The sequence below is a fragment of the Calypte anna genome, chromosome Z, assembly GCF_003957555.1.
Source record: "Calypte anna isolate BGI_N300 chromosome Z, bCalAnn1_v1.p, whole genome shotgun sequence".
Lineage (NCBI taxonomy): Eukaryota > Metazoa > Chordata > Aves > Apodiformes > Trochilidae > Calypte > Calypte anna.
In genome coordinates this window covers 29,776,490-29,794,127 of record NC_044274.1, presented here as the reverse complement: position 1 = coordinate 29,794,127, position 17,638 = coordinate 29,776,490, and the positions used below count along the sequence as shown (strand labels likewise).

At 36.8% G+C, this 17,638-nt stretch overlaps 1 protein-coding gene across 1 annotated transcript in view; it reads left to right on the top strand.

Annotated features, from left to right (window-relative positions):
* Positions 1 to 17,638, top strand: part of ADAMTS19 (ADAM metallopeptidase with thrombospondin type 1 motif 19) — a 113,624-nt gene that overhangs the window by 43,354 nt on the left and 52,632 nt on the right. The window contains exon 7 of the mRNA XM_008503354.2: positions 6,068 to 6,111. Within this exon, the coding sequence (XP_008501576.2) occupies positions 6,068 to 6,111 (44 nt within the window). The remainder of the gene's footprint in view (positions 1 to 6,067; positions 6,112 to 17,638) is intronic.

Genomic DNA, 17,638 nt, shown 5'->3' with positions numbered 1-17,638 from the left:
CGTTTGGTCAATTTTGGTCATTTACCTTGTCCGCTCCTTCCTAAAGGAGGGCTGCAGGTGTAACATCTTTACTCCTTTTCCTCTTCTGGAGGGTAAAATGTTCCTCAGAACTGATCATTGGCCTTGGCTCTGCACACCAGTCTCTAGCTGTAACTATAGACATCGGGCGTTATCAGTCCTAGAAGCAGACACTGGATGAGAAACTTGCTGTTAATTTCAGCAAGTGCAGCTACTTACAAGAGACTTAGCTGAAAGCAACATTACAAGACAGAAAATTGCCTTTATCCTGGCCCAAACCAGGACAAAAACTTAATTTGTCTTTATTCCTATTTGTATTCTGCTAGAACTCATTTAATTTTCAAACTTTACCAGTTGTTGCTGTTATTTTCTTCCAAATCATTTTTTAATGCTAATACTCAATCTAGGTTCTCTTAGACCATCTAAAAACACCTTCCTTGGCATCCTAACATTTCTATATCTGGCTTGATGCCTATTTGTGTTATCCTTTTTAATCTTAGTTCAACTTTACAGAGCCTGTAGTGATCTGTTAACTATTTAAAATATTTTAATATAGTCTTTCCTGATTTGCTTAAATACACCATCCAGTGCATACCAGTGTATTTGAGGTCTACCTTCAAAATACTAAACAATTTCAGAAATACCATCTACAATATTAATGTTCATTTGTTTAAATTCCCAACTCTGTAGTAAATGTGTAATGTAGCTTGTGGCTCATTAACTCCAAATTTGATTAGGTTTTTAAGTGAATTTCTCACTTAGTATGTTTGTGTTTAGTGGGAATAATTTTAGAATATTCTATTATGTGAAGAGACGATAATGTATTTAGTATTGTTATTATTCACTTATGCTGCAAGCATTTGCAATACAGTGGTGTAGACCTTTCATTGCAAGTATTCTTTATAAAAATCTTACGATCTCAGATGACTTGTTGCTTGGGAAATAAACCTCAAATACATCTTAAAAAGTTGTATCTACTAGAATCAATGACAACATCAGGAGTTAGACCAGCTTCAGGCATACAGAACTTTTTTCAAAATTATGAATGTTAGAGAGGTTAAGAAATTGAACTAGGGTGAAAGCCAGAATGAAGATCTGGTGAACTGGTGAAATCTACTGTCTATCCACTCCTGCACTTCTCCGATCTAGCATGTGGAAAGATATGATAAACTGACTCAGACAAGAAATACGTCTTTTGATTGGTATGCTTAAAACAAGCATTCATTTTATCTAAAAATTACACATTGGTGGAAACTAATCATAAAAACTAGACTGGATTCTTTTTTAGCCTTCTTCTGCTGTTCTTTGAGACTTCTGTTGTATATCCTATATACAGATAAACACAGAAAATGTAATGGGAAATTTTGTATTTAGAAATTGGATAGTTAGTATTTGTTTATAGTCAGTTAAAAATGCATTAATTGTAATTTTCTGAAACAATGGATTAGTGATTGCACATTCATGCTTAGTATTCTTTTCTAGGGTTAGTCAAAGTGTTCAAACTTAAAAATTAATCCTAAATCTCATGAAAGATCCCCTTTTCTCTCCCTTTAATGTGAGAAATCTCTTGTAAAAGAAATGTCAGACAGCATTCTTGTACATATGCTCTTTTCCTTTTTTTCATTTGTTGTTACATCAGTTACTATTTATGGTGATTGTATAAGTGTGTAAGACAATCTGTGTCCTTAGACTGTCTCTGTACATGCCCTCTTGCATCACCAAAAGTCCCGTATTTCTGATCATTCTGTCATAGTGCTTTACAAGACAGTAAGTCCCCTGTGTCAGGTAGCACAAAGCAAAGAATTGTGTTACAACCAAATGGGTTAATGCAATTTTTAGCAGGTTTGAAAAATAAATGAACTTAATTCTGTATCTTATTATACTTTTTTGCTCCCAACCTTTGGCTCAAGTTCCAGGTGTCTTCTAAAGAGATTCTTAGTATTAATGAGTTTATTTGCAAGATTTATTTTATAGAATTGTAGAATGGTTGCAGTTGCAAGTGACCTTAAAGATCATCTAGTTCTAACCCCTCTGCCATGGGAAGAGGCACTTTCCACTAAACCAGGTTGCTCAGTGCTCCTTTCAATCTGTCCTTTACTTCCTGGGAGGGTGCATCCGTAACATCCATTGGCAATCTGTTCTAGTGTGTCACCACCCTCACAGTGGAGGCATTTCTCCCTCAAGTCTAACCTAAATCTGCTTTCTTCCAGTTTAAAACCATTACCTCTTCGTCAGGATGCACAAGGTGGTCTTGTGTGGTACTTTAATGTCTCACAAAGTGAGCACAGCTCCCCAGAGGTGGGGGCCCAAACCAAATATCACATCCCACAGGGTGGACATGGGTAATGTTCCCCAGAGTGGGAGTTGACCCAGGGAGATTCAGACTGGACCCCCTTACTTTCTAAACTTCTTCAGAGAGGAGCCCAATTGTAGCTGGGCCAAATTCTTCTCCTCCTCTAATCACTTTTAACAACGCATTCAGCAAGATTAAGATTAAGTTTGGAAATTCTCTGCACAGTACTCAGGAGTAACCTAGGAGATTTGCACAAAACAAAAAAAAGTGAGTAGGATTATAAAGCATGCCAGATTACAACTCGAAGAATTAGAAATTACAGTACTTTCAAAGCAATGGATTATAATTTTGCAAAATTTAAGGATGGAAATTGTCAACACGTAAAAAGCAATGGGTTGTAAAACTTAACAAAAATAGAAACTGCTACACTTATGTGCCAAAATAAAGTTAGAAACAGAGAGAAAGAGAGACAAAGAGAGAGGGTGAGAGAGAGAGAGAGAGAGAGAAAGAAGGGATAGGAAAGATACCACCACCTTTGGATCTAGCGATGATCTTGGTAGGAAGTTGTGGTCCTTGGATAATAGGATCACATCCAGCACTTTGAGTGTGCCTCTTTAGTGCCTCCTGACCCCACTTTTTTGGGGGGTGGGGGGCATTGGTGTATCTTGCACAGCTAGGTGTTCACTTGGGCTCCTCCAGATGGGATGGCACAGCAATAACCCTGATTTCTGTGTATGTACCCTCTCCAGTGTCTTTACCCAGGGCACACACAAGACAAGATGTCACTCTGCCTCCGCAGGGCACAGCTTGCCTGCCCCTGTCCCTTATGGAATAAGGACAGTGTCCTGCCTGTCAGGGTGGCCATCAGACAAAACTCCACTTGCAAGGACAGTGTTCATCTTATCAAGATGTCCACTGAAGGAAGAGCTGCTCTTGTGAGAATAGGGCCCCGTTTATCAGGGTGGTTACCCAAATGAGGGTCTCTCCTTGAGAACAGAGTCTAGGTGGCTATTGAATGAGGCCTCCACCTGAGTGCAATCTCCATTGTGTCAGGATGTCTGTTTTGAGACAATTATTCTTCCAGTGTCTCTACACCTTTGTCCTATTGCTACATGCCCTTATAAAATGTCCATCTCCAGCTTTCTTGTGGATCTCTTTAAAGTGAGACTGACTGGCCTACAGTTACTCCCATTTTACTTTTTTTCCCCTTTTTGAAAACGGGTGTTGTGTGTCCCCTTTTTCTGGATTGATGACTGGCCCAACAGCAGAGTTCAGAGGGTTGTGATAAGTGGCACTTAGCCAGTAAATTCTCCACGGGTCAGCAATATGCCCTTGTGGCCAAGAGGGCCTATGGTATCTTCGGATGCATCAGGAAAATATGTCCAGCAGATCTAGGGAGGTTCTCCTCTCCTTCTACTCTGCACTGGTGAGACCACACTTGGAATGCAGTTGTAGTTTTGGGCTCCCCAGTTCAAGAGAGAAAGGGATATAGTGGAGAGAGTATGATGGAGAGCTATGAATATGATCAACATCTCTCCTATGTTTAGTCTTGAGAAAAGGCTAAGAGAGGATCTTATTAACGTCTACAAATATCTGAGGGGTGGATATAAAGGAGGAAAGGGCCAATCTCTTTTCAGTGCTGCCCAGTAATAAGACAAGAAATAATGGTTTCAAGCAAGGTGAAGTTCTACTTCAACATGAGGAGGAACTTCTTTACTGTGAGGGTGGTGGAGCATTAGAACAGGCTGTCCAGAGATATGGAGTCTCCTCTGGAGACTTAAAAACCCACCTGGATTAATTCCTGTGTGGCCTGCCTTAGGTAATTCTGCTTTAGGGGAGGTTGGAGTAGATAATCTCTAGAGGTTCCTTCCAACCCCTAACATTCAATGGATTTATGATTTTCCAGTCAGTGGGAACTTCACCAGACTTTTAGTACTTCTCAAATATGATGGTAATCTGTTTTGCAGCTTCATCCACCAGTTCATTATCTGCAGATGGATCTTGTCAGGTCCCATGGACTTGTGCACATTCAAGTTCTGTAGATGGTCTCAAACCTGCTTTTCTCCTACAGTGGGTAGATCTGCCATCTCCAGTCCCTGCCTCTGCCTTCTGCAAGTTGGGTGGTGTGGCCAGAGCCTTTCTTGGTGAAGACTGAGGAAAAAAACTCATTGAGTACCTAAACCTTCCAAGTATCCCATGTGACCAGGTCCCATCTGGAGATGTCCCACATTTTCCCTTGTCTTTCTTTTCCACTGACACACCTGCACAAGCTCTTCTTGTTTACCTTGATGCTCTTGGCCAGAGTTAGCTCTGTCTATGCATTAGCTTTCCTGACCTGGTCCCTGGCTACTTGGGCAACTTCTGTGTGCTCTTCCCAGGCTATCTGTCCTTGCTTCTATCCTCTGTAGACTTTATTTTTACATTTAGGTATGTCCAGGAGTTCCTTGTTCACCCATGCAAGCCTCCTGGCATTCTTGACTGCCTTTCTCTTTGCTGGGACACAGTGTTCCTGGGCTTGAGGAGGTGATCCTTGTATATTGACCAGCTTTCTTGGGCTCCTCCCTTCCAGGGCTTTATCTCATGGTACCTAGCTTTATCCCTGGAGAGGTCAAAATTTGCTCTCCTGAAGTCCAAGATAGTGAGCACGTGACTATTATTCATCTTGTTAATTCCCCGTGCTACCTGCATTATCATAGAGGCATTTAAATTGGGCCCCTGTTGAAGCTATCTTACTACCTGGCATTATATTCTCCTGCATTTCAGGTGTTCTTCTGCTGGCCTGTGGTCCTTCTGCAGGGTATCTATCCGTAGCATGGACTTCAAAGTGGTGGCAGTGGGATAGGAACCTTTATTTTTTTAGGAAACTTTAGTTTTTGTTTATAGCACTGTGGGCTTTACCCTGTGTCAGAAGTTTGCCAGCCTCTTGTCATTGCTTTTGAGTTGAAATCACTGTGTTGGAACAGTCTGTGTGAAGCAAACAGTAAAACAGCTTTTGCAGTAATTAGATTTGTAAAAATAGTAAGTATTGTGAGTCTGCTCTCTCATCTCAAGAACCGAACAATTTCGACTGTTTATTCTGCTGTTAAAAGTTGGTCTAGATAATCCTGGAGCACCCTTTGCTCTTTTCTTAGCTTTTTTATATGTCTCTGACAACTGGTGAAGTAGGTGTGAAATTAGAATGAATCCTAAGCAGATGTTGTTTTACAGAGAGACAAAATATTTAATCCACTCTGCAACTGAGCAATCTTCTTAATGGAGACTGAAAACTGTATTGGAGACAGGACTGTCTTCTCCCAGTGAGTTAATTTTTAAGTCTTCCACTGCTAGAATGGGATGTCCTAGCAGAAATGCTTCTCTAGAAGGTATTCCCATTAATAATTTTAACCATTGACTTTTTATCACAAAAACTTAATGACTCCATCTCTGATCTAAATGAAAGACAGACTAAGTATAGACTTGTTACATTTCAAGATAATGACACGAGGGAAAAAAACATAAATTAGGTACAATCTAATTTAAGTACATGGTACATGTTTTGTCACCTGATTTATAAATCTAATAAATTTATTGTGAGAAAAAACTGAAGTTTAACCATTCTAAGTAATCCTGGACTTTGCTTCCTAATGCTCCTTGTTGAGATAATGATGTTCTGTATTTATTCATTGACCTATACAAAATATTTGTAAATAGGTCACACAGTTGTTACCATTCTGATAGCTTGGCTTGCTTAACATTTTTCTCTCCCCCCAATTCTAGGAAGGATTTCTGTGTGCATAAAGATGAGCCATGTGATACTGTTGGTAAGTAAATAAATGTAAGAGACTCTGTGTATAAACCAGCTCATAAAATTAGTGTTACATAAGTAGAGATGTGCAACTAAAAGATGACACCAGCGTTGGTGATGGATAGCTGTAGCTAGGAAAAGGCAAAATACATCTCAAATCCCAGTATTAGTTAGATTTGTTAGATGCTTCTGGTAAATATGTATGTTAAAGTACATTTCTAGCCCATTCACAGACCAACCTTTTATAAGTTTTTTCTTTTTATCTCTCTGACAGTTTAGTACTAAATTCAGACTATAATGCTAGCCAAATGTGTTTATGATTTTTTTAATGCAGTGGATTTATTTTTTGCGAAAATGTGTCTATGGTGTTTAAAAGAAGTTTCTGTAAGAATGCAATGTAATAGTGATACAGTGTTTATGCACTATGGAACATCAGAAGAATAGAGAATGTGAATTATTGTGTAAGGCATGTTGTGACATCTTCAGTTAAAGTGAGTGCTGGTTGCACTAAGTTTTTTTACCCACAGTTGTTGGTAAAACAACAGGTCTACAGCCTCTTAGGAGGACTGTTTTTCAGAGTAGTGGTCTGGTGGAAAAAGTAGCAAAAAAGGTAGTAATTGTTCTCTTCTGTTGTAATATTGGGTAAAAACATGTCATGACTCTAAATGATGTTTTTACCTTATAATTTTATTTGGGGTAATGGAAGTTTTCAACAGTTCTATATGTAAATACAAGTATTCAGAACCTAAGTTATTTCAGAAAGATTGGGATGATAGTCATGCTTGTGGTCCCTCTTGGGTAGAGGAGAATTAATTTGTTTTTTCTCTCTAATATCTAGGGCAAAGGTTTGAGTAAAATTGATACATAAATTGTATTATCTCACTTCTTACTGTTTTTTTTCTTTTAGTGTTTTATCACCCCAAGTCTCTGTGAGTGTTTCTGTGGAGTGGGTATCAATAAAGAACCATTCTAAATTAATAGAATTTTTCTCATGGCAGTTAGGTGTTAAGAATTCAGTCTTCTTCTACAAATCTTGGTCTTAGATAAACTTTATATGAGTATTTGGTGCTCAGAGGTGTTATTTTAATCTTTTAAAGTGGAAAAATGTTTCCTTAGAGCTGAAAGAGGAAGCTACATGACAAGAAGTCTTCAGTGTCTTACGCTGATCTAAACAGAATATCAAATCTGAGTTCTTCCAGTATATCAAAATACGGATAGGCTTCCTGTCTGTATTTCACAGATGAACTGAATGTATTAAAGGATTTTTTCTGAAAAGTGTTTTCTCTTTGGTTAAACCTTGGAAGTAATAGAATGTCTATATTTATCTCTGAATTTGTTCATTTCCTAGTAAATTAGGTAAGATTCGGTCATTCACATTTCTGCTATAAAGAAGCTTGGATGAAACTTGAAAATGAGATGAGTGCACAGGAAGTTAAACATTTGCAGTCTTAATATAAGACCTGATACTCTACTGAAGTAGAAATGAAAGTAGAATCCTTGGCTGTCTAGGTGGGCATTTTGTGGAATGGTTCTTTTGGTCTTTCTGACTCTATGTATTGTTGTTTTAGAGTTTTCTTCAGAACTGAAATATAGTTCATGTGCATACTTCTTTTCATATAACTATAGTTGTGCTTCAAAAATTAAGTCATTAATTGCCTAGTGTTTCATCAGTTCTGATATGAATTTATTAATTTTTTTGTTTATTTTTATTTATTAATTTTGTTTCCAGACAGATTTTTTTAAAATATGTCTATGGTGTTTAAAAGAAGTTTCTGTAAGCCTTTACAGAAGTTTCTGTAATAGCCTTTCCATAAATTCAGATCTGCACGGGTCTGCAGCACAGCTGGAGGGTTCACAGTGCAAACTGTTGCCATTCACAATAGGTCTCTCTCCAACCCTGATGGAGTAGCAGTATTATACACCAGCCAGCCAGGCTGGCCGCAAAGTCTTGTGGTTTGTTTGGGTTTTTTTTTGTCAAATTGGTTGGAAACAGAAGTGGTGAAGTACTAACAGGCTGACTCCTGTTCTTACCTCTGCTGTCAGAGTGGTTCCAAAGAATGTTTATCAATATGTTGATAGGCACCTTATATATATGTAATTATATACATGTTTATATAATTATTATTATACTTTATATTATTATTATTATTATTATTATTATTATTATTATTATTATTATTATTATTATATACTAGACTTTGGGTCCATGCTCACTGCTAAGAAGAAAATATCTTTCTGAAGCTCTTGTCCACAGTCATCAAAATCATTTAAGAATGAGCAATCAAAAACTAGAGAGAACTTTGTAAAGTTAATTTTAAAATCCTCTTACTGCCATGTATATATTATGTCAATATTTTTAGGATTGCAGATTTGTAAGCAATATTGTTGAAACTGCATGTAGGTAGGTAGGATCAGAGAATTTTCAGTGTTGGAAGGGACCTTTAAGATCATCTGGTTCCAACCCCCCTGCCATGGGCAGGGACACATCCCACTATGTATTATGTATTAACACTTAATATTCAATATTTTTGAAGAGTAGAAAATAATAGAATAATTAATTCTAGAATTTTATTACATTTCCCAAGATGTATTGAAGTCTAGAATTAGTGTGTCTTTGTATGGTTTTCAGAGCTATATCAAGAGTTACACTATTGCTAGATGTGTTTGGAAAGCTCTACTGTGGGGAGTTGTGAGGCTAACTTTCTTAATTCACTAGGTAAATCTGGAGTAATTCAAATGCATGCCTTATATAATTCATCTCATGTTTCTGTGAAACAATAAGCTACACTCTCCTGTGGTATTAGTCATCGTAAGTCAACTGATTTCAGCATTGTCAATTTTCACAGCCCCAGTCAAATTCCTTTTGGGTGGAGAATAATGAGGCAATTGTTTTGGCCTCAGACCCGACTGTTCTTAAGCCTCCTCTGATGCTGCAGCATCATTTACTCTTATTTTTTTTCCTCTCTTGTTCTGCTCATGTCTATGCTCCTAGTCTTCTTCATCAGAGAGATCCTGTTACTCTGCAACTTTATCTTAAAGCTCCTCTGTAGCTTAAAGAGAGGTTTCAGACCTTGCTTTACTGTATAATCATTAGGGGCATACTATGCTTAAAACAAAGTATGATTGTCTGGGAGTACATGGTTTGTCTTGGAGTAGAATAATATGACTATGTTTACATATATATTACATTTACAGTTTTCAAAAGGCATAGGAATCAGCCTAATTTTCTATAGCTGGAAATCAGATTGATGTATTAGCAAGTGGGAAAATCAGGAAGGGAACCCAGCATGTTCTTCTCTCCCTTCAGCCTATTACGTTGTCTGCATTTCTAGTGCCTGTGACACGGCTTTCAAGAAAATCTAAAATATTGGTAGGTGGTCATATCACTAAGTTGTAAAGCTCCAAGTAAATATATCCTTAAAGAATATGCAGAACCTAAAAATAATCGGCAGACAAAAACATCTTCCATTCTACTGCTTGAAAGCTGTTGCATTAGTGACACTGTTCCTATAGTGAATATTATATGCGGTTCCTACTGATATATTTTTATAGAAAACGGACCAATCCAGATATCAGACAGTAAACAGTTGGATCCTTGTATAGTCCTTTGTCTTATGTTATCTGATTCTTTGGGTAGTCTCTCATCTCTGTCAAAACTCCACAGGTACACACAGTTTGCTCTGTAAAACATTGTGACCATGGTTAATGTTTTGAAAGATTTGTGGTATCTAACAAAATGTCCTAGTAACACTAATGGCAACAATGTGGAAAACAAAAAAGTTGCATTTCCAGATTCAGTTGCTGTAAGCCTTTTACTCAGTTAATGTGTCTCTGTCAAAGGAAGGTCGGGAATTTTCTTGGCATGTGTGAGTTCGATTTGACTAATATGTCAGAATTATGAATCATTTCAAAGATAGGTTTTGCCTTAAATAGAGTGACCTGAGCTGATTGGTTTTTAGTACTGCTGACACACCTATGTTGTTCTGCACAAACACATTTCCTCTAAACTCATGCCATTTGCTCTTATTTTCAGTCTTGGTTGGAATTCCCAAGTAACAGGAACTTTGTGGAGCTTTTCTGATGCTTTATAAAAGACAGAGTATCCAGCCTTACATTGATCTCAGAGGCTGGATTGAATTATTTTCACTTGTTTTATTTTAGGTGTTTAAAGCTTAATTAATCTCAGCAGTAACACATAAGAAAGCTTTCCGAATAAACTCCTGATGGCAAAGTGATTCTTGCCCTGTACTCAACCCTGGTGAGGCCACAGCTTGAGTCCTGTGTCCAGTTCTGGGCCCCTCAGTTCAGGAAGGAGATTGAGGTTCTGGAGCAGGTCCAGAGAAGAGCAAGGAGGCTGTAAAGGGATCCAGCACAAGTCCTGTGAGGAAGGGCTGAGGGAGCTGGGGGTGTTCAGTCTGGAGAAGAGGAGGCTCAGGGGAGACCTCATCACTCTCTACAACTCCCTGAAAGGAGGTGGGAGCCAGGGGGGGCTCGGTCTCTTCTTCCAAGTAGCTCTCAGTAAGACAAGAGGGCATGGACTTAAGCTCTGCCAGGGGAGGTTTAGGTTAGATATTAGGAAGAAATTCTTTACAGAGAGAGTGATCAGACTTGGAATGGGCTGCCCAGGGAGGTGGTGGATTCTCTGTCCCTGAAGGTTTTCAAGAAGAGTCTGATGTGGCATTCAGTGCTATGGTCTGGTAACCACAGTGGTAGTGAATTAAGGGTTGGACCTGAAGATCTCAGAGATCCTTTCCAATCCAGCTGATTCTTTGATAATTCAATAATCACTGAGCTTACTTGTCATTACTAACCACTGACCATACTCAAAATCCACATATTTTCTTTCTTATATTGTTGATCAAGGATTTACTGTTTCAGTCAATTCCTTCCTTCATTTTATCTTAACTGACTTGACTTGATTTGACTTTTTTACTTTACTTTACTTTACTTTACTTTACTTTACTTTACTTTACTTTACTTTACTTTACTTAATATTATGATTAAATACTCTCCAAGCACCTGGCAGAAGTCACACAATCACTAGCCATTATTCTAGTGAGAGACTTCAATTTACCAGATGTTTCTTGACTGTATTCCAGACATTGACTAATCCTTTCTATCTGATACTTTCATAAAAATACATTTAAGATAACACATTTTTTAAAAGGTACACAATTTGTGGTGGAAAAAATGTACACAATAGCAAAGTTGAAGCAAATTATTAGTAAGGCCATCATCATAAAATGAGGTCAGTTTGTGTTTCTTAATGCTAGCAAGTATTCAGATTGCAATTTCTTGTACCACTCTGGTGTATCATCTTTCTGGGGAAGTTGTGGATGCCTCCTTCAAGAATGTGTTCAAGGACAGGTTGGACTGGGCTTTGAGCAACCAGGTCTCGTGGAAGATGCCCCTGCCCATGGGCCTATGGCAGGAGGAGATCTCTTCGAACCCAAACCATTCTATGATTCTGTGATTCTGTGGCCTTTTTGCCAAAGGTAGTTCTCTTTGAATTCAGTCTAAGGTCTGTGATTCTTCCTTTCCTTTCAAAGTCATATTGTAGCAGAATCCTAACACTGCAAGCCTTTTGCACAAAGTCTTTATGCTGGGCTAGAAAATTACCTTGTTCCTCTCTTTCTGTAAAAGATAGCTATTTCTATTTTTTCATTGTTGTCACTTTATATCTATGCCATATATTCCTTATAAATTTATGAATGGACAGATACCAGATCTAAGTCATGCACTGTCCAGTCATCTAAGGTATTTGTTCACATATATCAGATGTTATATTTCTCAAAAATGTTCTAGAAGTAAATATTTAGGCCTGATAATAATTTTAATTATGTGTTTTTACAACAAAACATTTACTCTTAAATGCATCTGAAAAATAATTTTTCTCTTTGAAGAACTTCACAGAGAATTTCCACTAGAGAATGCCTCTATCTCTCAGGCTTCTACATGACACTGTTTAACTCAGATAGCCACATCATTCTGCAGATCTTCATAGTGGTCCTACTTGCCTCCTGATAGGTTCAAGAGCTACCTTATTCTCAGACCCAAGGTTAATTTCCAGCAACTGGATGGGACTTCACTCAAACTGAAAGCAATAGGGAAGAAAATGTATTTTACAAAAAAACTCGACACTGTATAAATCAGAATTACATTTTCTTCGATCTTTTGAAAGAGTGATATCTGTGAGAAGCAATAAAGTGCAGAAGTATTAGGATGAAATAACTATCTGGCTCTCCTAGATATTAGATACTATAATACTAGTTATATATTAAATAACTATTATATTATTAAGTAACTATTACATATGATGATATATAATACTCTACTAGATATTCCACATGAGGAGTGTTTAATGTTTAAACAAAAAATGACTTACCTGAATATATTAAAAATTACATAGGATTTTGATTTACCGTACTGATAACCGCAGTGTACTCAAATCTCAGTGCGACACAGTATAGCCATGGCAATGTACAATTGGATTGCAGTACAAATCTTCTTCCCATTACTTCTTTATATACTCACCATCATGATTCTGGGTATCTGAGTATTCCAGTACTCTAGGTGATGGAATGGAGTAAGTGTGTTAAAGTCCATTGAAGCCCACTGGTCTGTCCAAAGTTAATTTTGTCAGTAGCCGAGTTCTTATATTGTCTGTTGGGCTGAGACACATGTGCACTTACCCCCTGCTGGGCTGTCTAAATGAAGAAGCCATTTACTCTATTAAGTCAGAGAAATATAGTTACACAAGCAGTTAACCTAGACTCATGTATCTAAAACAAGCCCTCCAATCCCTTTTCTGTTGATGCTCACCTTTCTTTTCAGCAACACTGATCAGTCACTCTGCATTCTTCATGAAGCTTCATACGTACATCTTCCTTGCCCAGTTCATCTGACCCTTCTCTTTTGTTTTTTGTTGTTTAAATAAACAAGTTTATTTAAGTCAAGCAGGTGTGGAAAAGAAAAAAAAATGCAAGATAGTCTAAATAAGGATCAAAACAGCAGAAAAAGAAGAAAAGTATATAAATGTACACAGAAGTATACAGACAGCCAAATTAATAGGTACAGCTTTCATACCATGTGCACACATAGCACCTTGTAACACTTTATGCAACTTTAGGTTTCAATCTGGTCTAGGGGTGCATCTGGTCACAAAGGTAAATAAGTAAAAGGAAAATATACCATTTTGTTCACCTATCTTCTAGTCATTGTGATGATCATTAATCTTCCCTTAGCTTCTGAGTTTAGGGTTCATTCTGTAAAAGAAATGCAGAATTCAAGCTCTCCTTTTTCCCATCTAGCATAATGCTTTAAAAGATGATTCTTCCTGGTGGTCTTTTTTTATGCTGTTTATGTATTTACAGAAGTAATGATCAATAATAAAGTTTTTCTTTATGAAGAATAAGTTCTTATTCCTGTTTTGCTACAGTAAAGCCCAAGATTTGAAGTGCTTAGCTATCATGAGGAGTGGAAATGGGGAGATTCACACAAATAGCTTTCTGTGGAAAACAGAGAAAGCTACAAATGCAGCCTGAAAGACTGCAAAACTACATTATCACACAGCTCCCCTGTAAAGCATGTGTAATTGTAGAAGGAGTTGGAAAACATGGAAAGCAAATTTGAGTTCTTAAAAATACTTCCTATGGTGGACTGCAGTGTTCACTGTTATCATCTCTCCACCTTGTCTGTTGAGAAAGTACAGGAGAGATTTTTATAATAGGAAACCAGCACCAATTCTTAAACTAAAGATTGTGGTGCTCAGTTAAGTGAACTGTTTATCTGTTATGTCTATCTAATGCATCAGTAAAAAGCATATCCTGAAGAGGAGATTTTTTCGGCGTGTATTTGGTGAAAGCTGTTCTGAAATGGCTGATGCTCAACTTGGAACTTGTTTCTGCCTTTTTTAAGTAACAAGCTTCTGCTTTGTTTTGGAAAGCCCATTCAGTTTATTTATTAAAAAGGGAGGTGTCTCCTTTTCAAAGTCACATCTTATGTGACTGTATACAGCAGAGTTCCATGAAGCTTTCATAAAGCACTCCTACAATTTACTCACAACTTAAGGACTGGAAGTCTTTATTATGTAAGTCCTAAAACCAGACTTTTCTACTTCTATCCAAAAGTTCTTGTAAATATAGATCAAGATTATTAATAATTTTTGTGCCATGTAAAACAAACCTCCAGAAAAAATGTTTATGTAAATCATGCCATGAGGAAGTTAGAGTAATTGATCAAACTAGTTCAGTTGCTTAGAAGATTGAGTTATTGTTCAGAAAGATTGTTTTTATTTTTCTTTCATATTTATACTATAAGAAAATATAGAAAAAAGAAAATCTTTATTGCACATTACTTCAAATACTGAATTTTTTCACATTTTCTTCTGAACTTAGAGTGTCTTCAACATCATTAGACAGAACTCAACTGGGAATCTGCTCTGTTTTACTGTTTTTCATCTTCATAAAATTTGTCAATTTTTATTGCTTGATAGATAGCAAAACAAGGTTTATATTATCACTAGATTCCTGAGAATGTAACATACTCCTTCATTTAAAAAATGCTTTAAAGCTGCATATTTTTTTCTGAAGAGTGATGTACAAATATATGTTCTTTTCAGTTATTTCAGCTTGTGTTTTCAAATGCTTGAAAGGGAACATATGTGTTTGGGTTTTGTGGAATTCTGAGTTCATATGGATGGTAAATTCAAGTAAACTTCTGTGATCAGTAGTAGAAAGGATATCTGGGTGATCCCCCAGCCCCTTCATCATAGAATTTGTTAGAGGGACTTTGTTCTGGATTTTTTTAAGGTCATTACTGCCTTATAATCTAGAAAGGAAGAAAAATTGTTGAGGGGAACATCAGTGTTCCTAAAACAGACGAGCAATGAAATAACTCAGGATTGTGTAGAGGTGATACCAAAGAATTAAACTGGTGGTATGTAGAAGGGTGTCTTTCTCTTTTAACAGCTTCTAGAAGTAGCAAGTAGATTTTGGAGCAAGTATGAGAGAAGGAATTTAGAATGACCATATAGCTAACGACAAGACAAACCAAGTTTGAATGTGTTGTGAAACCAAGAAGTTCAGTGGAGCTAATTAAGTAATTTGTGTGATTAAGATTTTCAGAATATTAACTGTATTTCACTGGTTCACTGTAGAGGGAAAAATATTAAACATTGTCTTGTCTTTTAGAATGTAGTGTTACAAATCCACACACATTCAGGTCGTAGTTTCATGTTGTATCATCAGTGGAAGAAAGACCCATGTTTGTTTGTCTGACTACATACTTTTTAATGTGATTTTTGTTTTTAACTGTGGAGTTCTGTTGCTGTGGGCAACGCTGACAGGAGTCTTTTAATACAGGTAGTGCCTTTACGTAATGGGCAGCAGGCCATGACTGAGTAGGAAAATCTGACAAAGTTGTTTAAATACTTCAGTTGGTAATGAGTTTAGTTTAACATCTTTGTGAGATGAACCAAGGTTTTTGGAAGAATAAATAGTTGAGTGATTTGTTGAGGATGTTCATTAAGAAACCAGAACATTTGAAAGAACACATCATATTACCTAGAATAAAATAAATATCTCTTTGGATAGCAGTAATAGTATTATTAACAAGCTACTCCTATGACTTTGGCAAAAGCTCTACTTTTCTGAAGCAGCATATATTCTTTTATATATTTACATGTTTGATAAGAAAATGTTGTCTCTTATGCAGTTCTTCTAGGGCACAAAAGTAAAGCTTTAGTCCCTTAATCGATATTGCATGTATTTTTCTACTAAATTAACTTGAGAAATAATTACCTACTCAATACTCAAAAGTAATTTGAGTATTTTACATTTGGAATGTATACAATCAGTGTTGTGTTTTGTTTTGTTTTTCAAAACATGGCTTTCTTAACATGTAATTCAGGATCTTCCCTTAAATTATCTGTGAGATGACAACTGCTTTCTAGACAACACTTTTCAGATACAAAGTGTTCTGATTTGAAGCTATGCACTGTGGGGTTCACTGGGAATAGCTTAGTCATAATAAGGGAGCAATTATTTGGTTTGGGGTTTTGGTTTGGGTTTTTTGTTTGTTTCTTGTGGTTTTTTGGTTGTTTTGTTTTGTTTTGTTTTGTTTTTTGCTTGTTTGGTGGATTTAACCTTGGAGCAGTTCCAGCTATGTTAATAAGCCACAGGAAGTGGCAGTGAACATGCATGTAATTCTTTCGCTTACCCAATCCAGGGAAAACTAAACAAGAGGAGCTGGTTACTGAAGGCAGACTCTTTTTCTCTACATGTAAAATTAATAATCAAGGGCAAGACATGAAACTACTTCATATCTAGTAATTAGCTAGTAATTAGTAATCTAGCATATCTAGTAATTGCATATAGTAGCTGTTGGTTCAGCATGCTGAGGTTTACTTTGTTTAATAAGAGAAAAGTCATAAAGCTAGGTGCATTTGATGCTTTTTGAGATTTCTAGAATCAGAAATCTAACAATCTAAGTGAAATTATGGTCTTGTGTTTCATATATTTACCCTTTAAAAGGCCAAACATCAATTCCATTCAAGGAATGCCAAATCTAAAATCACTATTGGTGATATATATTGAGTATATTTGACAATGTCTACTAGTGCTAAATGCTTTTGCAGTGCAGCAGAAGGTATGAAAATTGCAGTGTCCATAGTTCTTTGGAAATGAACTATGGGGGGCAGGCAGGATAATAGACAGAAAATTATGTTACTCATGTCATTTAATAATTGAAAAAAAATTATTATTATTATCATCATAATCATTATCAATAATAATGTACTTTGAAATGAAAAGGAATATAATTGAGAGAGAAATAAACACCCAAGAGAGATAAACTATGTAAATGAAAATGGTTGCTCACTACCAACCAACCAGTCCCCAGCCAGTCCCTGAGCCTCAGCCCACCCACTGATCTCCCCACTACTTTTGTTGCTGTGCATGATGTCATAGGATATACAATATCCCTTTTTTCATTTTGGGTCAGCTGTGTCTCCTCCCAACATTTTGTTTACCTCCAGCCTCTTGCTGGTGAAGGCCTTGGCTTTATGTAAGCACTGTTCAGAAGTAATGAAAATATCCCTATAGTATCCATGTATTTCCAGCACAAGCCACAGCCCCCTATTGTGAACAAAGTTAACTCTATCTCAGCCAAAAGCAGCACGGTAAGAAAGGTATTTCCAAACATTTTGCATTATAATAATATGAATGCCCACACCTCTTCAAAAGACAGCACTGGATTTTGTCTATGGCTATAGTAATATTTCTGCTTTGTTCTAGCACTTTTAAAATTAATTGGTGTTACCTGAAATCAGGGCCTGATATCTGCCATCTTTTGGTATTGTTGCTAGTTCTCCTACCTGGAGCTACAGTACTAAAAGCAGCTCTGTCTTTTTCAGTTTCTTCATTAAAGCTTGGAAGAAAATGCATGTGATTCTGGAATTACGAGGCACAAAATTATTTTAGAAATATTTTTATTTTTTTATTTCAGCCTGTGAAACATAACATTCAGAATAAAACACTACATAT